We start from the raw sequence: 26,430 nt of genomic DNA, 5'->3' as shown, positions 1-26,430 counted from the left end.
GACAGACAGGCAAAAATACAGAGGAAAAAAATCAAATCAGAAAACAGTAATGTCAGCAAACACCACAATAGAAGAAAACAGGAAAAAAGTGGACACAAGAGAGGGGGGAGGGGGGAGAAAAAAAAAAAGACAAATACTGTGAACATTTGTTTTTTAGCACTCCCCTTAAGTGGAGTGATTAACCCAAAAACAAACACACACAAAAACAATATATGTGGTTCTTTTTCCTGTCTTAATTGCTTCTTTTAATTTTTCAGTGCATTTTCTCACATTTTCTGGAACATACTTTTGAATATTTTTGTTTAATCCAGAAAATTCAATTGTGTGTTTAGTAGGCCTATCATTCCCTCTAAGCTATTGCCTTCTCTTTACCAGCTGCCTTGTTCATTGCAAAATTTTCTTTTTTTTTTTTTCAATTTTGTTGAATGTGCAACAGCTTTTCTTGTTTGTATAAGTACCTTCGTGAAACATTTGTCCTTTTCATCTGTGTCTGTATAATATATAATTTGTAAGAAGTGGAACTCGTTGCTTAATTTAATGTGGTACACCTCCCTGTTCCTAGGTAAGTTCCCACAAACGTTTCTGACTTTCCAATTGACGAGTTTGCTTTGACTTTTTGCTCTCAATCTTTTGGGTCTATGATTACTTCCAATTTCAAAATTTTCATTCTTTTTTTCCAATTTAAAGTACCTTATTCTCATATTTTAGTGATGATTTGCTGGCTTTCATTATCAGCTGTAGATCTTTTTAGTGATGGTCTAGCTCATCAGAATGTGAGAATAGTGGTGCCTGTATTTTTACAATTGCCATGGCATATCTTACTCTGTTCCTCTGCAATAAAACAAAGGTCCTGATTTTAATTTAACTTTAGTTTCTGTTGCATTTCATTTCAATGGCCATACTGAATCCATGTGATAAAGGAAAATTTTGCTTCCAGTTCCACTAACTTATCTTTGGACCCTAAAATTTTGCAATTTATTATTCTTAAACTGAAGGTAAGTTTAAGCAGTTATATTTCTAAGATCCATGTTATGGTCTATTTAGTGCAATTGGCCTGAACCCATTGCTCAAGTTCCTTGAGTCCACTACTCCCAACATTCTTCCACAAGGACCAGCTTATTAATATTGAAGGAACTCTTAGTTAATGTTCTCCAAGTAAGACTTATTCCAAGACTGGCCAGAATTAATGTATTAGGCAGAGGGGGGACTTTTGTAAAATTATTTGACAGGTTATAACCAATTTCATACCTAAAATAACATTGGGACCATACAAAGATGGGAATCCCTCTACAGAAGTCGCATTAATGAAGCTATATGAAAGTAACAAATTGCTGCAGATCAAGGTCAGAAAATTCTATTTCCCATATTTGGCTAATGAGATTAAGGAAGATTAGGATTTAAAATCTAATTGCCCACAAGATCATTAGAGATTGAGCTTATGCTCAGACAGGGAAATATTGTCTCAAGTGATTTAGAAAACCATAGGAAACCTAATTTGGATGGCCAGGCAGAAGAGATTTGTACCCTAATCCTCCTGAATGTGAGTGGAGACAGAGGAGGATGGCGAGTAGCTAGAACAAGTTGTAATGTACGTTGTTGCGATCAGATTGTGTGTCATATTCTGTACATTAAACACAATCCAGCTCTAATATTGAAAAGTTGTGATCATAAACTATATCAGAGGAAATGGATTCAACCATTTCTCTTAGTAATAGCAAGTGACAAACCTCTACCTTCGCAAATTCTCAACCACAATCTGAGCAATGTCATTTTGGATAACCTACATCTACACCTACAGCCGTATTGCACAAGTGGATGGTACCTTAATCCACTACTAATCATTTCCTTTCAAGACCACTTGCAAATGGGAGAGGGGGAAAAAATAATGTCTATGCCTCCATACCAGTCCTGATTTCTCTTATCTTTCCAGTCATTGTGTAAACTGTACACTGGTGACAGTAGACTCTTTCTGCAGTCAGCTGCAAATGTCAGTTCTTTAAAATTTCTCTGTGGTATTTTGCAAAAAGAGCATCAATGTTTCTTCCATGGATTCCCATTTAAGTTCACAAAGAATCTTCTGAACACATGTTGATTGAATCTTTCAGTGACAAATCCAGCAGCATGGTTCTGAATTACTTCTGTGTCTTCCTATAACCTGACATGGTGGGGATCCCAAATATTCTAGCAGTACTCAAGAGTGGGTTAAACTAGTGCTCTATTCATGGTCTCGTTTATAGATATGCTGCACTTCCCTAGCATTCTCCCAATAAACTGAAGCCAACCATTCACCTTCCTTACTACTGTGCTTATGTGCTCATTCTATTTCACATCACTTTGCAACTAACATCTGGATATTTTGAAGAAGTAAAAACAAACAAACCAAACAACAACAATCTTTGATTCTTTCCACATCCCATAGACTCCTCTCCAAGGGATCCATGGAAAATGATAAATATAATGTAATGTGAAGTAATAAAGAGGGACTATACAAGGGAATTGACTTAAAGGCAATATTGTAGAAAGGGAAGAGTACCTACATCTTGATGGAAGAGGAGACATGATACTATGAGAAGAATGTAATGGATCACTAGAAGACCTAAATGAAAACAAGAGTAGAGCCACCAGCCATGACCAAACTATACCACTTGGTCTGCAAGCCATACGAGACAGGTGAAATATCCCCAGACATCAAGAAAAAGGTAACAGTTCCGATTCCAAAGAAAGCAGGTACCGAGGTGTGTCAATATTACTGAACTATCAATTTAATAAGTCACAGTTGCAAAATACAGTACTAACATGAATTATTTACAGAAGGATGGGGAAATTGGTAGAGGCTGACCATGGAGAAGATATGTTTGGATTCCAGCACCACTTGAGGCAGTAGTGATAATATGACTTGGGTTCAGGAAAGGCAAACATATATTTACAGCTTTTGTGGAAAGCCATTGACAATGTTGACTGGAATACACTCTTTGAAATTATGAACATAGCTGAGCTAAATTACAGGCAGTGAAGTGGTATATACAACTTTTACAGGAACCAGAGGACAATTATTACAGCTAAGAGGCACAGAAGGGAAGCAGTTGTTGAGAAGGGAGTGAGAGGGGGTTGAAGCCTATCACTGATGTTATGGAAACTGTAAATTGGGCAAGCAGTGAAGGAAATCAAAGAAAAATTTAGAGAAGGAATTAAAGCTCAGGAAGAAGAATTAAAAACTTTGATATTTACTGATTATGACGTAATTATGTCAGAGAGAACAAAGGACTCAGAAGGGCAGTTGAACAGAATGGACAATGTCTTGAAAGGAGGATAGAACATGAACAACAAAAGCAAAACAAGGTTAATGGAATGTAGTCAAATCAAACGAGGTGGTGGTGAGAGAATTAGATTAAGAAATCAGGCACTAAAAGAGTATATGAGCTTTTCTATCTGGACTGTAAAATAACTAATGAGGGCCAAAGTAGAGAGGATATAAAATGTAGACTGTCAATCGCAAAAAAAAAAGCATACCTGAAGAAAAGAACTCTGTTAATATTGATCATACAGTTAAGTGTTAAGAAGTCTTTTCTGTACATGTTTGTCTCAAGTATAGACTTGTATGGACGCGAAACATGGACAATAAACAGCTCAGACAGGAGGAGAATAGAAGCTTTCAAAAAGTGACGTTACCCGAGAATGCTGGAGATTAGATGGGCAAACCATATAACTAATGAGGCAGTACTGAATAGGGTTGGGGAGAAATGAAATTTGTGGCATACCTTGACTAAAAGAAGGGATTGGTGGATAGGACATGTCTCCAACATCAAGCAATCACCAACCTTGTATTGGAGGAAAGTGTGGAGGATAAAAAATTTAGATCAGACAAAGAGACAAATACTGTAAGCAGGTTCAGAAGGATGTAGGTGTCAGTAGTTATTCAGAGATCAAGAGATTTGAACAGGATAGAGTAACTTTGAGAGCTGCACCAAACCACTCTTTGTACTGAAGACCACAACACTACAACTAATCTTCACAACTTTGTCTAGCAGTATACCATGAATACTGTATTTTTCTTACTTCTCTTCATTATCTTACCCTTTTTTTTTATATTTGGGGCAAGCAGTCATTTATCACACCAAATGGAAATTGATCATTTCATCTATAGCTCTCACTGTCATTGTGGATCAAAACTATTGCACAGTACCATCAAATCACGTAAAATGGGTTGCTAGGAACTCAAGTGATGGAAGTTTCTCTGTTTCAAACAGCAGTTTAACTTATATTGCTGGAACAATGAAAGATGTGAAGCGATTTGAAAAAGGGACATGTTAGTCCAGTTTTCCTGAAGGGCTGTCTGACAGATGCACATTACTATGGTATTTAATCATGGACATCAGTCTCCTGTAAATTTGTGTAAAATATTTTGCGCCAACACATTAGGGACATTTTTGAGGCCAAACAACAAATCCTTATGATTTACATCACACAAGCAGTGATCACGTGAAGGTAATTGCTGTATTAGTACATGAGATCCGTAAGGTAGTAGGGGTGGGGTGATGAAATGTTCAACTTTTGGGTGCTGTCTAGTAACCAGAACATGAGCTTATGAAATATCAGATAAATCAACTATTAAAATAGCATTAGGGTGTACCTACGAATTTTTTCTAGAATCATTGTTAATAATGACTCCTATAAATAATCAGATGGATAATGTGAGAGGTTGTTCACAGACAATGTTTTGTCTGTAAGGAAGTCACAAATTTATTGTTTCATGATGCTATTGGTGATCAACCATACAATCAATCACCACCTGAAAAATATCCTGGGAGACGTGTTCAGAACAATTTACACTAAATGATCAAATAAATGGTATCATACAAAAGACATGTTGCAGACAGATCCATTAGAAAATTCGAAAGGAAATAGAATTCATCAATGAAGGGAAGAAGTCTTATTTAATGAAATTACCAGTTTGGCACATTTAAAATACAAGATCAGTAGGGGAGATGGAGAAAACAGACAATTCGAAAACGGTTCAGTGGTTAAAGCTACAAGAGAGTAATTTTCCATCATGACAATGTGTTTCTGTTAAAAATTCTGACTGCCATGCCGAGAGTAGTCAAACAACATGTTATTTCCTCCCATACATGCATATCTCGTGCAATGACCATGACAGCAGGATGAGATAAATTTGAGCTTACATAAAAACTTGCTGGCAGCTGTTCATCTTTCATACCATTAATAAATGGAATAGTTGGCCAAGTGGTGGGGGAGAAGGGGGAAGGATCAGTACATATGCATACTTTGTGGTACGTGAGAAGTGGATTGTAAAGTATAAATATTGCTGTATATGTGCATGCAGACTGCAGTATGGCCGATATGCATTGCAAATCTTTGCATGGGTAAAATTGTGTCATTTCTAAATAATACCTTTTGTTGAGGAAGACTAGGTGCCGTCACACACATTCAGTTTCATGCTAGTAAAGCAATTTCTGTTGAGAGTAAAAGCTGTTGGCACACTACATGAAGCTGATATTGTGTCTTATATAATTCTCTCTCAGCTGTTTTCCTAGTCTAATGTTCAAATTATACTGCAATGGGATAATAATAATCTACACTCAAGCACTCCTGAAGGATGTTCTGAGCAATCAAGAATTCACAAGCTAAAACTCTATCAAACCAGATGAAAAGACAAAATAATCCACAGGCACTTAGCAGGATCAGCACAGGTTCGATAAATAGTTACCAACTTTACCACAATTTGGCCACACATACTTCCTATGTTGATTTGTGCAACCATACAACTAAATAAAACCACATAATCAGGGCTAGGAACTGGAACACTTCACATGGTGAGACAGACAAGCATGCAGTACTAATTTGTGAACCAACCACCACTTATTGTGCAAATCTCGATAAGGAGTACTCCCTTGCAGATCAGGGCAACAAGTGCTGTTACAAACAATAGAACTGAGATGAAAAAATATTTAGCAATATAAATAAATTAGCAGCCAATAACACTGGTTATCATCCCATAATCAATGTATTGTCTTTTGTTGAGGAAAAAAAAACTTATTTCTTCTCAATAACGATCAGGTGCTGACGAAATTCGTTTTCCAATACTTAGATTATTTCTTAATCTGGAGGCATTGTTTCCACAAGAAGTCATTTGACCAAGAAGCTTCTAAAAACACCTCCGAGTAGAAGTGCGAGTGTTGTGACTAAAAAAAAAAACACGGAAAACGAAACATGGTGCTCATATACAATGTTGATTAACAATTTAACACAAAACTTCTTTTTAAAAACGTCAATAAAAAGAATTTACTTTAACACTTTCCCTTGTTAAATAGAAATCAACAAAGAGGCAAACCCACAAAACAAAACAAAACAAAAATGAGTTTTACAACAGTCCCATTTGATTACACAATATCTTCGTACGTGTCTTCAGTAGAGCTTTGGTCATGGTGTCTGCTACCTGCTCTTCAGATGGGATTTGATGAACTAATTCTTCCTTCATAAAGTTTTTCACAAATAAAGAAATGCCTGATGGCTATAAGTTTGTTTCGATGATGAAATTCTGGATTCTCTGCCAACTTCACTACTGCTGAATTGTCAATTCGGAGAACTGGAATTTCAGATAGTCTTGTTTTTCTGAACAGACAAGTTAACCAAATCATCTTGACAGCTTCATTTGCGGCAACTAGTTCAGCTTCAGTTGCAGATGTTGCTACCATGGTTTGTCGCTGACTTAGCCACAATATCACCCCTCCTGAGTAGTCTATGACTACTCCGGATGTTGATCTGTCTGTCTTTGAGCAGCCTCCAAAATCTGCAACACTGTAGCATTCCAGAGTTGAGCTTTTTCCTCTTTATGTGTATGTGATTCCATATTCTGTAGTTGTTCCTGATACATAACGGAAAACCCTTTTTACTCTCAATATGTCTTCTTTGGTGGGATTCTCGGGAGATCTTAACAGAACACTTACACTAAAGGCTAGGTTTGGTCTTGTGCCAAGCATCAGATACATTAATGCTCCAACTGCTTCTCTATATGGAAAGTACTGTTCTACTGGGTCATCTTTCTCCTACTGTGAAACATCTGTAACTTTGAACATTGGGGGTAAAACTGCTTTACACTCTGAAAAATTGAAATGTTTTAGAATTTGATGTGCGTAATCCTTCTGGTGAATCTTGATACAGCCATCCTTGCCATGTTCAATTTGCAGACCTAAATAATAGTTTGCAGGTGCCGTTGTGATCTTTAACTCATTTTGCAATGGTTGAAAGAAAATGCTCAAATCATTTGAATCAGTGGCAGCTACCAACCCATTGTCAACATACAAAATTACCAGAACTACTTTGCCATTTTTATTTTGAATGTACAAATGTGGATCTGCTTGGCTTACTCTGAAATCTAGTTCTACCAAACGTTCTCTGAATCTCTTGTTCCAGCACCTTGGTGCTTGTTTTAAACCATACAGGCTTTTCTACAACCTGCAAACTCTGTTGGTACCATCTTCGTAACCTATTGGTTGTACCATATAAATCGTTTCCTCAAGTTTTCCATACAGGAAGGTCGTTGACACATCAAACTGTCCAGGATACATTCTTTTAGTTGCAGCAACACTCAGAATAGACCGAATCATCGTCATTTTTGCAACTGGACTAAACGTTTGACCTAAATAATAGTTTGCAGGTGCCGTTGTGATCTTTAACTCATTTTGCAATGGTTGAAAGAAAATGCTCAAATCATTTGAATCAGTGGCAGCTACCAACCCATTGTCAACATACAAAATTACCAGAACTACTTTGCCATTTTTATTTTGAATGTACAAATGTGGATCTGCTTGGCTTACTCTGAAATCTAGTTCTACCAAACGTTCTCTGAATCTCTTGTTCCAGCACCTTGGTGCTTGTTTTAAACCATACAGGCTTTTCTACAACCTGCAAACTCTGTTGGTACCATCTTCGTAACCTATTGGTTGTACCATATAAATCGTTTCCTCAAGTTTTCCATACAGGAAGGTCGTTGACACATCAAACTGTCCAGGATACATTCTTTTAGTTGCAGCAACACTCAGAATAGACCGAATCATCGTCATTTTTGCAACTGGACTAAACGTTTGACTGTAATCTACACGTTCCCGTTGACTGAAACCCTTGGCAACCAGACAAGCCTTACATTTTTCGATCTGACCCTCTTCATTTGTTTTCAGTCGAAACACCCACTTACATGATACTGCCTTGGCACCCTATGATAAGTCTTCAAGCTCCCAGGTTTCATTTTAGATCAGAGATTCCATTTCTCTGTCTATTGCTTCCTTCCATTTGATTCTGTCTTCATATCTAAATGCATCCTCATAGGTTTCAGGAAACTTCAGTTGTGACAAAGAAATCTTCTGTTATCATTGCATAATCATTGAGGTAGTTTTGTCTCTTTAATGATTAATTCTCTCTTAACTTCACTCCTATTTCCTCTTTGCAAGTTTCCAGAATGTCATCAGATTCTGTGTCTGAACTAGTTTCATGCTCCATACTATCTTCTAAGTGTGTATTTTCCTCCCTCTCTGAATAATTTTTAATATAATCTGGACCTGCAATGGACTTTTCAACATCTTGAAATGGTAGTGTAACTTGTTCAGTACAGCATCTTTTTTTTCCCAAATTGCACATCTCTGGACAGCACAATTTAATTACTTTCTTTTATCCAAATCCTGACGTGTTATCATCATCGTCATAACCAATGAGATGTCCTTTCACAGCTTTCTTGTCCACTTTCCTTCGTTTTTTCACTTGTAATGTGAGCATAACATGTTGAGCCAATAATCATAAGATGTTTAGTTTGAGGCTTTTTCCGTTCTCACAACTCATAAGGACTGACTCCTCCTACAGATGACTTCCCTGTCCTATTCATGATGTAAATTGCTGTGTTAACCAGTTCAGCCCATATCTGTTCTGCATAAGTGACATCTGGATTTAGTAAACAATGCTACATTCGTTACTACAGTTTTGTCCATGTTTTTCTGCACAGTTGTATTTTTAGATGGTAGTCCATCAGCAATACAATATTACAATATTTGGTCCAGTGGCCCGGTTCTTTGCAGTAGTTACATTTTCCTTTAACTCTGAATTTGTTAGTTTTTATTTTGTTTTGTACACCTGGTTTGACTACTAATGCCTCTTGTTCGATTTTGTCACTACTCATTGTGAAATTTCTCTCAAACATGCACAATTGTTCCTTTAATTCATCAAACATTTTCTTATCTTTCGTTAATAACATCCAACTCTATTTAAAGGAATCAAACTTGCAGGTAGAATATGTAAAACTTTTACATACCAATATCAGATCAGGTAGCACAGTTCCTACGTTTGCTTTAAGCCTGTTGTTCAGTTCATTCCACAGACTTGTTAACTTCTATGAGTGTGGAGATGTATTCTCCCCAAGTCCAATTAAATGCAAAGAAATCTGAACAAACCTTGAACAGTGGTTCTTTGATGAAGCTTCTAAAATCTGCTTCAATGCCTCCCATGCTTCATGAACCATTTCTTTGTCCATTATCTTCTGATATACAGTGTCTGTAACTCCACTTGTAATCATCGACTTGGCATAACCGTTCGCTTTACAATAAAAATCTGACTTGGCTTTATGATCCTTTATTGCTACATCATTAGCAACTTCAGACAGTGGCTCAGGTTTTACTGACTTGCCATCAATTACATCTAAAGTTCCTTCATGATAGTCAATTAGATCTCTAATTTTTCTCTTCCACACTGACCAGTCAGTTTCACTATTCAATGGCTTGATATGTTTTATCACATCCATTTCAACTCTAAAACCAAAAACACTCTCTCAAACACGAGTTAAAAGAAAACTGTATCTGTCACTTTTTGCACACTTTTTACACACATAACTGGAACCCATAACCTATTGTATTCTGTTGAGAAAAAACTTATTTCTTCTGAATAAAGATCAGGTGCTGACAAAAAGTGGCGAGTTTGGTTTTCAAATACTTAGATTTATTTCTGAATCTGAAGACACTGTTTACACAAGAAGTCACTTGACCAAGGAGCTTCTAAAAACACCTACGAGTAAAAGTGTGAGTGTTGTGACTCAAAATAAAAAACAGATAAACGAAACATTATGCTCGTATATGATGATGATTAATAATAATTTAACACAAAACTTCTTTTTAAATATGTTAATAAAAAGAATTTACTTTAACACAATGGAATAAAATAAAAAATTAAAAGGTAGGATTTTTTAACAGGTTATTACTCTTCAAAATTGTGCACTTATTTCTATTGGTAATGTCTTTACATGTTAATATTTCACAAAATGCTAAAAAACTATACCGTCTGCACGCAGAGAAGTTCAAAGCCTTCAAAAGTTGCCCACTGTTAATTATAAAACAGTCATCCATCCCAATGGCCCACAGCATACCCTAATGTTTATTTTTGTTTTCTACCGTCCTTGTAATGTGAGCAGTTAAAGATCCCAGTGTCCGGTATCAGAGTGTGTCACACAGAAGTACAAAATAGTGGTTGTGGAAGCATCATATGATTTTCTTATATGATAAAACTGGCAACACTTACCAGCCTCTGATCATAATCATCAGTTTCCTCAAACTCAAACACTACCAACTAAACTTCATGAGGTACTCATTAAGAACTATTCAGGGATATGTACAGCTAATGAAATCCTATGAACATAAAGAGTCATTCCCCACACACTCCCAAAGCACAATAATGTTGGGTTAATCAAGTTGAATGACTGAATTAGTCTTGCCAAGTTACTCAATGAACAATCACAGCTGCCAGAATGAAACAAGAAACCACCTAATTCGTATGTAAGTACATTACAATGTCAAACACTCCTCAAAAGTCATTATAATCATGTATTAAACTGTATATGTAACAGTAAATAATACAAACTTAATTACATTAAAAACCCACAGCAAATATGCACTTAAAAATAATGCTTCTGGTTAGCAGTGGATATGTCACTACATTGCCAGTTTGCATGCTACATCTAAAAGAAAACAGTTATAAATTTTACCTGTTATTGGTTTCCATGGTTTTGTCATTTCTGTTGATGGTCTGATGGAAAGCCATGAGGTAGTGGTATGCGTATTTTGAGGATGATTCACCTCACTAGGTGAACATGAACCTGTCAATCATTAAAGAAAGTTTACTGCAATTCCTTTAGCAATACAACAATGGAACTCAGTCCATAGCAGCAGTACAAGTAAAGCTAAAAATAAATACAGAAGTCCATTTTTGCTCATAACATAAGGAAACACGTGATTACTTCAAGTTTCCTGGAAGTAATTCCATTACAGTCAATCCCTTCCCAGGTTGCTAATGCCACATACTTCTTCAGTCTGGAACAGGTTTGATACAGCTACCCAGCTTGTCTATCCAGTGCAAGCCTCTTCATCTCAGTGTAATTACTGTAACCTAGATCTATTTCAGCATGCTTGTTGTCTCTAAGACTTCGTCTCCCTCTACAATTTTTATCTCTTGCACCTGTCACCATTGGCAAATTACCAGATTCTTGTTGCCTCTGGATGTTCCTTGTCAACTTATCCCTTTTCTTTGGCAAATTGCATCATAAATCTCATTTCTCCCCAATTTTATTCAGTGTCTCTTAGCTGATATACCCACCTAATCATCAGCATTCTTCTGCAACATGTCAAGACCCTTCCTGTTCCCCCATACACCCACCTTCCATCTTCTAAGTTCCAAACAACTAGCCACCCTGGATGGCCTATTGTAGCTGGTTACTTTGCTCCAAAGGAAAGAATTTTTTTACTATTTTACCAACATTTCTAACCCACTGCACAGTCACATCAAGGACACCAATTATTTACTTCATCACCTCTCCACCATCTCTAACCCATTAGCAGCTGTCTCCATCTCTGTCACCGCCTCTCTTAACACTAACCTCCCCTTGGCCCATGACATAAGCTGAAACTTAACATCACCTTTCCCAACATTCTGCTAACTGTGAACTCACCACTACAGATTATGAACTATATGTTTACAGGAAACAACTAACCCATTGAGAGGATGCAATAGAAATCAGTCTCTGGCACAGCCATAGGCTGTCGATTCTTTAACTCTGTTATTACATTATCTTCGTCAGATTTTATGTGCCTTGTGTGCTAGTGTACTTGAAAGGATAAGTAAAGGTTTGACAGCCCATTGATTATTAGGTCATTACAGGTGGAACACTGGCTTGGGTTAGGTGGGGTGGGGTGGGGTGGGAATGTGGAAGAAACTGGCCATGTAATCTTCAAAGGAACCAGCTTCACATTTACCTTAAGTAATTTTGGGAAACCATGGTAATCTACTGACTTGATTGCTTGACGGGAATTGAACAACTATCTTCCCAAGTGTGAGTCCTGAGTCCTACCACTATGCTACTTCACTCAGTAGTGCAAAGAGTGATGGCAGGCAAATGTATAAAAATCTAAAGCAATGTACCTTGGCTTGCTGTCATGTTCCTTTACCACCAACATTCAACAGATTTTTCCATGAAATGAGTTCAAGTGTAGGAAGTTGTCCCCATTGTCAGATTATGAATGTGTCTAGTATATAGAAAATATGAAGAGAGCTTGCAGACCACTAACTTTGGGAGTTCCTCTTCAAGCGCTTCCATAAATATATGATAATAGGCAACTCTGGTCTGCTGCTGGTGACTTACATGAAATAATATGAATGATTGATGTGGGCACAGATAGATAGATCTCTGTCAGCATTGTCCCAAACTTCTCTCTGAAGTAGGGTTTAATGAGCTGACTGTAAGTATCCCTCAGAAGGCAGAAACCAAAACAGAGCTCACCATGATCTTATCTTTTCAAAATGATATATCTGGGCTGTGGCTGCCCTGATTTTGAAATCAGCTACACACCTCGTATTTGTCAGGACATTATGTTTTCAAATTGAATTTTCACTCTTCAGTGGAGTGTGCAATTACTTGAAACTTCCTGGCACATTAAATTTGTGTGCAGGACTGGGAATCTAACCTGGGACCTTTGCCTTCTGTTAATTTTGGAAGGTACAAGATGTAGCACTGGTTGAAGTAAAGGAAGGCCACTAGAACATGGAATCATTGCAAACAATTTCAAAGAAATACTCTGTCCTTTTCTGGGAAATATGAAGTGTGTGAGAAAAGTAATGAGACTGACAACACTGCGAGTGATCTGGAACACTGTTGTTCTGCTTGTGTAGGCTGGTGTGTTCACCCCATCCAGATAGTCAGTCCGGGTGTCAGCTCCATACAGCCATCACATGATTTTTTTGACAGTGTCATCAGTGACGTTGTGTCTTTGTTGTGTGTTACTAAAATGGAAAATTGGAATTTAGAGCAATAGGAAGCCATCAAGTTGTGTGTTAAACTTCAGAAATTCTTAAGTGTGACCTTTGAGAAGTTTAAATTGAGCTATGGGGAACATTCCTTATTAACAGAACAATATTTTTGATGTCACAAATAATTTTTAGGAGGCCGAGAAGAGGTTGTTGATGAACATTGCCCAGGGAGCAAAAACCAATGGAAACATAAAATGTGCGAGTGCTTTTATGTGATCAGACAGATATTTAACAAGAAGGATGGTGGATGACCTGTTAAAACATTTTCATCATATATCAAATTTCACGAAAGTTTGCACACATCAAAGGTTTGTGCCAAAAAACCTCTCAACTGAGCTGAAGGACAATCTAAGAAATGTATGTTGATCATCTTGAGAGGACTGTCAATGGCCATAAATGGTTCAGTTGTGTGATCACTGGGGATGAAACCTAGATTTTTGAGTACAATCCTGGGGTGAAGTGGCAAAGTGAGGAGTGGCACACTGGGATATCTCTTTGACCAAGAAAACTTGAATGAACAAATCAGAGGTCAAAACAATGCTGATTTGCCTTTTTTGTCAGCAGGGGTATTGTATACACAGAATTTTTTCCTCCAGGAAAAACCGTTCACCAAGTTTTTTACCAGGATGTCTGAAAGACTCAGGAAAAGGGGGAATCGAGCGAGAGTGGACATTGCAGACATGTGGACACTGCATCAAGACAATGCTCCATGTCACATTGCCACTTCCACCATGGTATTTTTGATCTCAAAAGGCATTCCTGTTGCTCCACAGGCTACCACATTCACCTGACCTGAGTCCATGTGACTTCCCCTTTCCAAAAATTGAAAAATGTCTTCAAAGGATGTCATTTTGGGACTCTTCAGAACATTCAAAAGAATGTGACTGTCATGTTAAGTGCCCTGCCAGTTGAGTGAGCCTTTCAGTGCTGCTACCAAGACTGAGAACAATGACTCTGCTGTTGTATAGCTAAAAAAGTGAAATGCTTTTGTAGATTAAAAAAATCAGTCTCATTACTTTTATCATACACCTTTGTCTTCTGGAACTACTGAGAAACCCTCATTTTTCATTGCAGCATAGTACCTCCTTACTTTTCAAAACTAATCTCGATTGCCTCAAATACATCTTCAGGTAACGTTGGACACTTGATTGATTTTGGTATTTCTTCCCCCTCCTTCATAATGCGAAACTACTACTTCATCACAATGGGTCTATAAGATTCTCTGTAGATGTCCTGCAAGTGAACCTCTGCAGTATTACACATTCCCCAACTGCAAGGGGAAACCTTTTCATCCTAATAGAAAATGAATTTCCTTCAAAACTCTCTTTGTCTTGAATGTAGAGGTATTACTAATATATTGGACTTTGTTCATATTCTTATTAACTCACTGTTGCAGGATATATCTGCAAATACAGTCAGTTTGCTATACAGTAGACAGCTTGCTTAGTACACACCTATTCGAGACCTTTCATTTGGGAACTTTTCTATCTTACAGGTGTAACCAGACCTGTAAGTGATAAGTGAAATGACATTATTGACCCTTCCCCGTGCTTAAGATTACAACTAGTGATCATATAATGAGTTACAGTATCAGCAAAAAGTGACACTGTGTGCATGTGCCAATTTTTTCAGGGGTTGCAGTGGGGGTATGGGTTCTACCACATGTTCAGGAGATTAATAACATCTGTCAATTAGCCTATGAACACACGTTCTGTCAAATGAGATGTATGGTCATTTACAATGCTAGAGGTCATGTTGCATGGTATCAGCATGATGTGTCCTATGTGTGACAACGTGCTTAATTTCATTATTAGGGTCTACATATCAAGCAAATAAAAAAATAAAAATGCAGGGACTGGTATTGTCACTTGCCCCCCTCCTGGAAAAAGAAACAGCACAATTTAAGTGATTATTACAACAGACCAGGTGGAAAATTTACAGTGTATGAATATCAAAATATTATTTGTTAACTGCTGGTTTATTCATAGAAAAGTACCAGAGCCTGCATGTACTTAAAAGTAGTTGGCCCCAAATTATATTTGGAACTGATAATTGGGTGAAACGTGGAGAGGAGAGAAATTTCAAGTATCATAAGTAGCACATAACAGAGTGATAATTGCAGGAGGAGGAGCAGTATTTATAGAAACCATTTTTCTAACAAGAATTAAAATGACTCCAACTGTGAACTAATCTGGACAAATGTAACCAGTGAGCTTAGATTAATAATGAGATGTTTCTACTGAGCACAAAATTCAGACCTCAGTTGTAGAGTCATGGTCAACTATGCACACATTTTCAGCAGTAAGGACAAATGGCATTGGGAAGTAATACTGGTTGTATTGTCCAACAATGACCTGTAACAACTGTGTAACCACACTGCAAATAATTTTAGCAAGTCTAAAATAGTCTTCAGCTCTTCTACGTTTTCAATGACTATGTACGTTTTGTAACTATGTTTATTCATGTCTTATGTTCATTCTGTAAGATAATAATTACCATTCCTGATATATTTTAGAAACTTACTTCTGAAATTAGTTCTGCAGATAATGTTTTGTCATTACGGCAACAATTATGATTGCACAATCAACTTTCACACCTGACAGAGGCCAAGTATTATGTTTACATCTCCTGTGGAGTGAGCCTGTCTGGACAGTTTACTGTACTGGATTTGGTTTTTAACATTACAGATGACAACCTGATTATTTGAATCACGACTTTAGCACAACTCTGTGAGTATTTAGTATAAGACTGCTGTCAGTGTGAGTTGCTCATTTTATTCCTTAAGATGCTGTAGCTTTAGCCTGATGTCCTGTTTTGTTTAACTGCAGGCAGCCTGAAGATGTTCTAAGAACAAAACCAGTCACTGTACAATAAATATGTAATTATAAAGTTGGGGTGGTATTCATTAATCATTAAAATTTGTCAGCTGTGGTGTCAACACGATCAAGATTATCTACTATAGTTCAACAAAAAGTGTTTTAGCATCTTACCCATTTTACTCAGCTTCATTCCATGTTGCAAAGGGTCTACATTGCGCTGACAGTGTTCTCCTGCTTCCTTTATAAAAATCTCATCTTCTGAAACTATAGATCCAACGAAGCACTCATATGCCTCAACATCCCTACGCTGAGTATAGGTATACATCAAACCATCTTCTTCCCATTGCCCTAAGCATCTGTACTCACGTTCTGAAAATTTAATTGCCACATTACACATGTAAAACAACTGCAGAAGGAATAACAGATATGGATATAAACAAACACACACCTGAAAACACTTCAAATGGTGACACTGTGCATGTTTCAACAGGTGACACAAACACACACTGATGCAAAAAGTATAGAATGCAGTATTTTTCAATGCTGAAGCCTGTGCTTTACCTGTGTCCTCATGCAAGTGTAAAGGAAGAGTGCGAGCAAGAATAAACTGGTATAAAGACATTCTGGCGACATTTCTTATTTAGATACAGTACAAAGTCTTCAAATAGCAGGATTCCAGTGAGAATGGCACATTCATTTTTCAAATTTAACCATATAAACTGCACACAGTTTGCAATGGTTTCACTTTTATATATATATATATAAAAGAGAGACAAAGGTTTATTAAAACGATAAAACTGGAGTGAACAATTGAAATGTTGCAAAACAGGACACACATGGACACATGCACCCATATACAACCTCATATTTCATTGTCTGATGGTAATAATAAAGCGCATATGTCATAAAATGTGTGCTCAATTTTCTTAGCATATGCTTGTGTTAAGCTTAGCAATTTGTTATGGAAAGCTTAGAAATATAAAGAAGTGCGTTTACTGTCAGCCAGATACTACATTTCATGCATTTCCCATTTCTGATATTTCACATTTTTGCTCTTCATTCATTGTAAGTGTTTGGGCCATTGTGCAAAACAACTGACATTCTTAGTGCTGTTTGTAGTAGTCCTGGAAAACAGACCTTTTCTGTTTGCAGCTCCTCCTCTGTAGGAATTGTGTGGTCTCCGGCTCTTAATTGAGAGAGGAACAGTTGGAGTGCTGACTGCTTGCAGAAACTGCACTGCATCTAACCTCCTCCTTTCCTCATAAAAGGACCTGGGAGTTGTTCCAGAAAAATTTTGCAGAAATGAGTGATTCATTTGGCTCTTTAAACTATAAGTGTCCATGCCTTGGGCCTGTCTAAGATACACTCTGTCATGCCCAATAGGTATTTCCTGAATAATAGGCTTACCATTCCTGAAATTATTCCTTGGAGTTAAGTTACTGGGGCTGAATCTGTTTCCAGATCTATCACCCTTCCCATTATTAATAGCTTCCATATGTTCTCTGAACCCACTTTGAAATTCAAAGCCAGCCTGTCTCATTTTTCCTGGATCATTTCTGTTCTCACTTCCAGTTTTGTCATTTCCTTTTATGGGGACAGTTCCAGTGAGATGATACACTGGCTGATTAGTAGCGATTGGTCTGTCACTTCTGGACCTATAAAATGAGGTATGTGAACTTTCAGGTCCTATGTCATGTTTAAGACTATGTTTTGCTTCAGTTGTTGCATCACTGTTGCCATGAAATAAAGTCTCTTGACCTTGTAGTTGAGTAGGTAGCAGCCTGCTATTATGATGCACAGGCAAATCATCTTGGCTTAACATCTTCTGACCATTTCTTATAGGCAGAATTGCTGGTCTTTCTGTACTATAGACTGGGAGAGAGACTGTGTGTGAATTTGAAGAAAAGGAATTATACATATCAGTACCCTCAGGAGTTGAGGTAGTGTGTAAAGGCTTGGAAACTCCATCATAGATATAACCATTATCACTGTAAGAATGTCTCCTAAAATCTTTAGTTGTATGCATTTGACTGCCTGTAGGCCTAAATAGGTTATCATTATGATACAGCCTAGGTTGATCAGTCTGGTGTGCTCTGAATTGGTGGCCCCTGTTTTCATGATTACGATCGTCTGTTGCCCATACACTACCTGCATTATGGCGAGCATATTCTGATCTTTTGTCTGCTTCACTATGATGCCTACCCAAATTTCTTGCCATAGAGTCAAACTCAGCTTGACTACCTGCACATGGGAACAAATCACAATTTACTGTAGTTCCCACCTCTCCTCTTCTCATTGCATGTGCATAGGGATTTGCATTGTTTGAAGGAAACCATGGATTCCTGAATTGAATTGGGTCAATTCTTGTGCCATCTTGAGTAGGCTTTAAATTCTGAGAACTTCCCATGTTTCTTCGTGTAGAATAGTAATCAAATTCTACTGGACGTGTGGACCTTTGAGGGTTAAGCTGATAAGTGCGATAAGGAGGAGGGTAGTATGACCTGCCTTTGACATCACTCAATGGAGATGTGCTCTCTGAAGTTCGGACAGACATTCTGAATTCTCTGACATGATTATAATTGTGTTTGCTATTAAAGGTTGCTGAATTATTTGTATGTACAGAAATAGTTGTATTAGAAAATGGTTTTTGGAGACCATAAATTTTAGGAAATTCCCATGGATCATACACCTCATCTGTTTCAGAGGTAAGAATAGTGGTTGGTTCCTCAACTTTTGTGGGACTTCCATAATGCTTGTACGCAGGGACAGTTGATCCCAATGTTTTTGTGAAATAGTTCATCATATTTGTGCTTGACTGAGTGATTGTCTCATCAGGTGTGTTTCCTTCAAGATCAGAAAACGTGTTCTGAGGCCTTTGCTGCTCTGGAATAACAGTTACACTGGTAGCACTGTTGGTAGGGTATGTCGCTGCCTGAGCATCACGATTCTTCCTCCTGCGATGAGTTCCTACAAATTTAAATCTAGATTTACTACAAAATATGAACTGAATTTTGATTAAAATTTATATTGAAAAATGGTATCTGAAAAGTAAAAAACAAACAAATAATACTTCACCAATATCTTATTAGAGGACACACCATTGAGCACGTAAACTCTGTTCTTACCTTAAATTATTATTTTCTCCAGATAATGCTGAAGTTATTAATTTAACATTTTATTAACTTGACAATGCAATACAGTAAGCCCTCTACTATGTTGTTAATTAATCAAAGGGTTCCCCAGAATATAGAAAGAGGCCTCGGATATATATTTTATTTACTAGTAAATACAGTACAATGAAGTGGCTTCGAAATAATGGTTTTCTACAGTTGCGATATTAATTCTAAAATAACATAAATTATTAATTTTATGAGTTCCTATGAAAATTAATCCAACAATTAACATTAATTGGGTAAGAGGAGTTGCCAAACGGAGTTCACTCAAACACTGATGAACAATAATTCATGATTTTTACATTAAACAAGACATTATATATTTTGTCAGGTTATTGACAACATGGTTACCCATTTACCTTACAACAAGTGTTCAACAAGAATATATAAACATATGCATTTAACATTTCATTTATACAGAATGGGCACTGATAATATGAGATTTTTCAGGTCTTCCTTTACACCATCATGTACATTTAATATGCAATATCACTGCACATCAAACGAATCCTCGTTTCTCATATTGACATTACTCCTTAGTTAGATTCACAAAAAAATTCTGTTCACGCATGATCAAATGACATGACATGAACAGAAAAGTACATTATTTGTCAGCACTTCAAAGTTTTCATAATTGTTTCAAATCATCATCCACCATGCACAGCGTAAAAGTTAATCATATTTTAATTAGCATCCTGTGTTGACCAAATATTTTACAAAGGATATGTCGTAGAAACTGGTGACAACTTAAGCCATCAACAGGGTCATTAAGGTTAATGTTAAATGTCATCTACTAATTAATATATTTATTATATTAATATATTTATTATATTAATATATTTATTATTATTATTATTATTATTATTATTATTATTATTATTATTATTATTATTATTATTATTATTATTATCGACTTTTTTTTCTCAGACTTAAGTCTGGTTAAAAATGGAACGTGACGCGGACCTCGGTCAAGCGTGACTTCCTTGTAACTGTATGGTATATGTTATATTGCATTTAGGAACTTTCGGGTAATTGAACATGTATCAATAATTACGGATTTCTGTAATTGTATATATAAGTTTGGATGTAGCTGTATTGCATTGATGTACTGGTGAATATTGTGAGGTATGACTCCTGTAGTTGATAGTATAATTGGGATAATGTCGACTTTATCCTGATGCCACATGTCCTTGACTTCCTCAGCCAGTTGGATGTATTTTTCAATTTTTTCTCCTGTTTTCTTCTGTATATTTGTTGTATTGGGTATGGATATTTCAATTAGTTGTGTTAATTTCTTCTTTTTATTGGTGAGTATGATGTCAGGTTTGTTATGTGGTGTTGTTTTATCTGTTATAATCGTTCTGTTCCAGTATAATTTGTATTCATCATTCTCCAGTACATTTTGTGGTGTGTACTTGTATGTGGGAACGTGTTGTTTTATTAGTTTATGTTTTATGGCAAGTTGTTGATGTATTATTTTTGCTACATTGTCATGTCTTCTGGGGTATTCTGTATTTGCTAGTATTGTACATCCGCTTGTGATGTGATCTACTGTTTCTATTTGTTGTTTGCAAAGTCTGCATTTATCTGTTGTGGTATTGGGATCTTTAATAATATGCTTGCTGTAATATCTGGTGTTTATTGTTTGATCCTGTATTGCAATCATGAATCCTTCCGTCTCACTGTATATATTGCCGTTTCTTAGCCATGTGTTGGATGCGTCTTGATCTATGTGTGGCTGTGTTAGATGATACGGGTGCTTGCCGTGTAGTGTTGTCTTTTTCCAATTTACTTTCTTTGTATCTGTTGATGTTATGTGATCTAAAGGGTTGTAGCAGTGGTTATGAAATTGCAATGGTGTAGCTGATGTATTTATATGAGTGATTGCTTTGTGTATTTTGCTAGTTTCTGCTCGTTCTAGAAAGAATTTTCTTAAATTGTCTACCTGTCCATAATGTAGGTTTTTTATATCTATAAATCCCCTTCCACCTTCCTTTCTGCTTAATGTGAATCTTTCTGTTGCTGAATGTATGTGATGTATTCTATATTTGTGGCATTGTGATCGTGTAAGTGTATTGAGTGCTTCTAGGTCTGTGTCACTCCATTTCACTACTCCAAATGAGTAGGTCAATACTGGTATAGCATAAGTATTTATAGCTTTTGTCTTGTTTCTTGCTGTCAATTCTGTTTTCAGTATTTTTGTTAGTCTTTGTCTATATTTTTCTTTTAGTTCTTCTTTAATATTTGTATTATCTATTCCTATTTTTTGTCTGTATCCTAGGTATTTATAGGCATCTGTTTTTTCCATCGCTTCTATGCAGTCGCTGTGGTTCTCCAATATGTAATCTTCTTGTTTAGTGTGTTTGCCCTTGACTATGCTATTTTTCTTACATTTGTCTGTTCCAAAAGCCATATTTATATCATTGCTGAATACTTCTGTTATCTTTAGTAATTGGTTGAGTTGTTGATTTGTTGCTGCCAGTAGTTTTAGATCATCCATGTATAGCAAATGTGTGATTTTGTGTGGGTATGTTCCAGTAATATTGTATCCATAATTTGTATTATTTAGCATGTTGGATAGTGGGTTCAGAGCAAGACAGAACCAGAAAGGACTTAATGAGTCTCCTTGGTATATTCCACGCTTAATCTGTATTGGCTGTGATGTGATGTTATCTGAATTTGTTTGGATATTAAGTGTGGTTTTCCAGTTTTTCATTACTGTGTTTAGAAATTGTATCAATTTATTATTATTATTATTATTATTATTATTATTATTATTATTATTATTATTATTATTATTATTATTATTATATTATTATTATTATTATATTAATATATATATATTAATACACTCCTGGAAATGGAAAAAAGAACACATTGACACCGGTGTGTCAGACCCACCATACTTGCTCCAGACACTGCGAGAGGGCTGTACAAGCAATGATCACACGCACGGCACAGCGGACAACCCAGGAACCGCGGTGTTGGCCCTCGAATGGCGCTAGCTGCGCAGCATTTGTGCACCACCGCCGTCAGTGTCAGCCAGTTTGCCGTGGCATACGGAGCTCCATCGCAGTCTTTAACACTGGTAGCATGCCGCGACAGCGTGGACGTGAACCGTTTGTGCAGTTGACGGACTTTGAGCGAGGGCGTATAGTGGGCATGCGGGAGGCCGGGTGGACGTACCGCCGAATTGCTCAACACGTGGGGCGTGAGGTCTCCACAGTACATCGATGTTGTCGCCAGTGGTCGGCGGAAGGTGCACGTGCCCGTCGACCTGGGACCGGATCGCAGCGACGCACGGATGCACGCCAAGACCGTAGGATCCTACGCAGTGCCGTAGGGGACCGCACCGCCACTTCCCAGCAAATTAGGGACACTGTTGCTCCTGGGGTATCGGCGAGGACCATTCGCAACCGTCTCCATGAAGCTGGGCTACGGTCCCGCACACCGTTAGGCCGTCTTCCGCTCACGCCCCAACATCGTGCAGCCCGCCTCCAGTGGTGTCGCGACACGCGTGAATGGAGGGACGAATGGAGACGTGTCGTCTTCAGCGATGAGAGTTGCTTCTGCCTTGGTGCCAATGATGGTCGTATGCGTGTTTGGCGCCGTGCAGGTGAGCGCCACAATCAGGACTGCATACGACCGAGGCACACAGGGCCAACACCCGGCATCATGGTGTGGGGAACCATCTCCTACACTGGCCGTACACCACTGGTGATCGTCGAGGGGACACTGAATAGTGCACGGTACATCCAAACCGTCATCGAACCCATCGTTCTACCATTCCTAGACCGGCAAGGGAACTTGCTGTTCCAACAGGACAATGCACGTCCGCATGTATCCCGTGCCACCCAACGTGCTCTAGAAGGTGTAAGTCAACTACCCTGGCCAGCAAGATCTCCGGATCTGTCCCCCATTGAGCATGTTTGGGACTGGATGAAGCGTCGTCTCACGCGGTCTGCACGTCCAGCACGAACGCTGGTCCAACTGAGGCGCCAGGTGGAAATGGCATGGCAAGCCGTTCCACAGGACTACATCCAGCATCTCTACGATCGTCTCCATGGGAGAATAGCAGCCTGCATTGCTGCGAAAGGTGGATATACACTGTACTAGTGCCGACATTGTGCATGCTCTGTTGCCTGTGTCTATGTGCCTGTGGTTCTGTCAGTGTGATCATGTGATGTATCTGACCCCAGGAATGTGTCAATAAAGTTTCCCCTTCCTGGGACAATGAATTCACGGTGTTCTTATTTCAATTTCCAGGAGTGTATATACTAATTAATATTTCAACAACCTTAAAGAAATAATGCTGCAAACTTTTCAGCATATTAGGATAATGTAGATCTGTTCAAATTTGCCAAATGCCATCAATTGTAAATGTTGCTTCATCACAAAATGGCCAATCACCACCAATTGTTATGAAACAGAAAATTTATTCATGGACAGTGTTACCTGACAGAGAATGATTTAAATGGATGTAGTTGCAAATATGTGCACATCCTCCATTTCTACAACAATTATTTCCATACTTATGGTAGCACTGCATTAAGGTGTTTCTGAAAAATTTGACACTACATATGTGGAATTCATTATGTGACTTTCATACTGCCAGAGTGCTATAAAAAATAACACACATGATAAATGTATTAAAGCTATTTGAAAATGTGTCATTTAAGGACAAATGTTTCAGCAGTGCCATTGCCAAACAATATTTTATTAAAACCCATTAAAAATTCACATGAGACTGGGAGGGATTTAACAGATGCATACAGAATGGTATACAACTGAACTACAGTTGTAGGGTGTGTTGTCATACCCATGAAAGGACAGTTCAAATAAAAAGCAGTTACTCTGTTTTGCACAGCATCTGTGTGTATTCAGTTTTACCTCACAGGAGACTCAATGAATATTAGAGTTAGTGATGATGGAACTAGTGAAACAAAATTCTCTGATAGTTTAAATCTACAAGCAAAATTTGAGTCTAACCAGCTAGTGACCTACTAACCAGTATCTTAGCATTTACATAATAAGATGTCTGGAATAAAATCTGGTGTTACAATTCTGAAGTTAAGTTTTCCCCTTCTTTCATGACAGAGAACAAAACCAAAAGACTTAACACAGTAATTGGCTCACCTTCATATATTTCACTCTGTGTGCAGTCTGATACAGTGTAGTACATAATATCAGGTGAGTTGCAGTCTGATGACAACTTAGCACAGAGGCCAACAGCATCTGGAATTAATCCAGTGTATTTCCCAGCTATTGGGCATGGAGTCTCTTGCATGCGGTCCAGCCCTAAGGAAGTAAAAAGAAATGCATTCAATAATTGTTTCTGAATTACGTAACTATTTATAAGGCTGTCCTGCAACTCTGCACTTACTTATTGGTGCTGAAATATCAGGTGAAAGGACTCTCAGTAAAGCACAGATTTAATAGAAATATTTCAATAGTTCAAGCTGGACTATTTCAATGGAACAGAAGAGCATGAATTTAGTTTTAAACAAGAACAGAAAGTAAAATTTAATTTTCATTGCATTATTTATTTATTTATTTATTTATGACAGTCATGGAATATGCTAGTACCTATTCAGAAATTGTGAAGTAAAATACACAAAACACTTAAATGTAAAATGAAAAGGAACAAACATTCCAGGACAAGAATTGTGTGTAAATGCTTTTCTCCTATGATTAAAGTAGTATTTTTTTAATCTATGACAATCATGATCAACCTCCACCTACACCAGCACAACCAATAGCAGTCAAAAGTTCCTGCAACTGTTTATTTCCTGGCCTATATTTTCAGTAGTTGTGATCTGACCGTTTTATTTTCTCTGGTAGATACTAGCATGAAGGAAGTTGGACCAGAAGATCTTTGGAATCAAAAATTAGCATACAAATGTTAGAGATGCTTACTTCCTTGAGTTATCCAAGTTCTATTTCTAAAATTCGAATCAGAGCAGAGATTGTGATTAGCTGCAGCGTACGTCTGGTCACCTGAAACAGAACAAATCATTTCATATTGCGCACAAATTGTACTGTATCTACTTACTCTACTACTACTATTAATTTTCACATGGTTTGACTGCACAAGCATTTCACTTTCTATATAAATAATAATTCAAGTTAATTGCAAGGTTTTTCCATCAACATTTGTGTGCGACATCAATTATTCTTTACATTTTTATTATAAAAATATATTAAAACAGCAAAAAAAAACAACCTAATATATTCTACTAGGATTAGCAGCTAACTGAGAGCATTGCTTCAATGAATTATTTGGATAAGTTTTCTGCTTGGTACCCTTAAGTGCCTGGCCTCAGTGCCCAGAGACAGAGTCCATGTGTGCGAGTTGTGCTTGGGTGAATGTGTGTGCATTTTATACTCCAGAAGGACTTACTTTGAAAGTTTACATATTTTAGCAGTCTTTTGCATTGTGTCCATCTGAAACTCCATAGCTCCTCTATGTGGTGAGTAGCAATCTATCCTTTCCATATTACTGTTATTTCATTCTGGACTTTCCACTGTTTCCTTTTTAGCTTTGAAATTTAAAATATTCATCATGGTAGCTTCTTTTAATATTGTTGTCATTGGCATTTTACGAAGTGACATAGCACAGCTGCAGTGATGCTGCCACACACAGCCAGGGAAAATTCTGAACTCTTCACAGCCTGCAGAAGTGTGAAACAGACTGAAATCCAGCTGCAGTGTTTCTTTTAAGGTGACAAGATGTAGAAACCAATGAAAACTGTTCCCAATAATCTTGTGAAGATCCCTTACCTCTCCATCTGACATTATCCTGCTGTGAATTGTTGCACTTTTGCGACAAAAGAAACACTGTCCAAGATACAACACATTTATTGAACAAAAAGATAGCTGCTTCGAAAGTAGGTAACTGCTTCAACAGCAGGGAAGTAGAAGCCAAGAATACAGTAACAAGTGTAACACAGTAAGTACAAAGTAACTGTGGATCACAATAAGGCCAAACAGGTGCAGAGATCCAAAGGCACTGGTCAGAGACTAAGTTCACCGAGAAAAGTACTGTCTGGAGAAAAGCTAGTAGCAAGCACTTGCTGGACACTAAGTTT

At 37.4% G+C, this 26,430-nt stretch overlaps 1 protein-coding gene across 1 annotated transcript in view; it reads right to left on the bottom strand.

The window, feature by feature from the left end:
- LOC126183504 (uncharacterized) overlaps positions 1-26,430 on the bottom strand; it is a 307,076-nt gene that overhangs the window by 10,991 nt on the left and 269,655 nt on the right. The window contains exons 9-12 of the mRNA XM_049925549.1: positions 25,259-25,339; positions 24,479-24,640; positions 16,341-16,538; positions 11,036-11,146 (exon numbers count right to left, since the gene is read on the bottom strand). Coding sequence (XP_049781506.1) covers positions 11,036-11,146; positions 16,341-16,538; positions 24,479-24,640; positions 25,259-25,339 — 552 coding nt within the window. The remainder of the gene's footprint in view (positions 1-11,035; positions 11,147-16,340; positions 16,539-24,478; positions 24,641-25,258; positions 25,340-26,430) is intronic.

This window comes from Schistocerca cancellata, chromosome 4 (assembly GCF_023864275.1).
Source record: "Schistocerca cancellata isolate TAMUIC-IGC-003103 chromosome 4, iqSchCanc2.1, whole genome shotgun sequence".
Taxonomy (NCBI): domain Eukaryota; kingdom Metazoa; phylum Arthropoda; class Insecta; order Orthoptera; family Acrididae; genus Schistocerca; species Schistocerca cancellata.
This window is presented reverse-complemented; position numbering and strand designations above follow the sequence as displayed.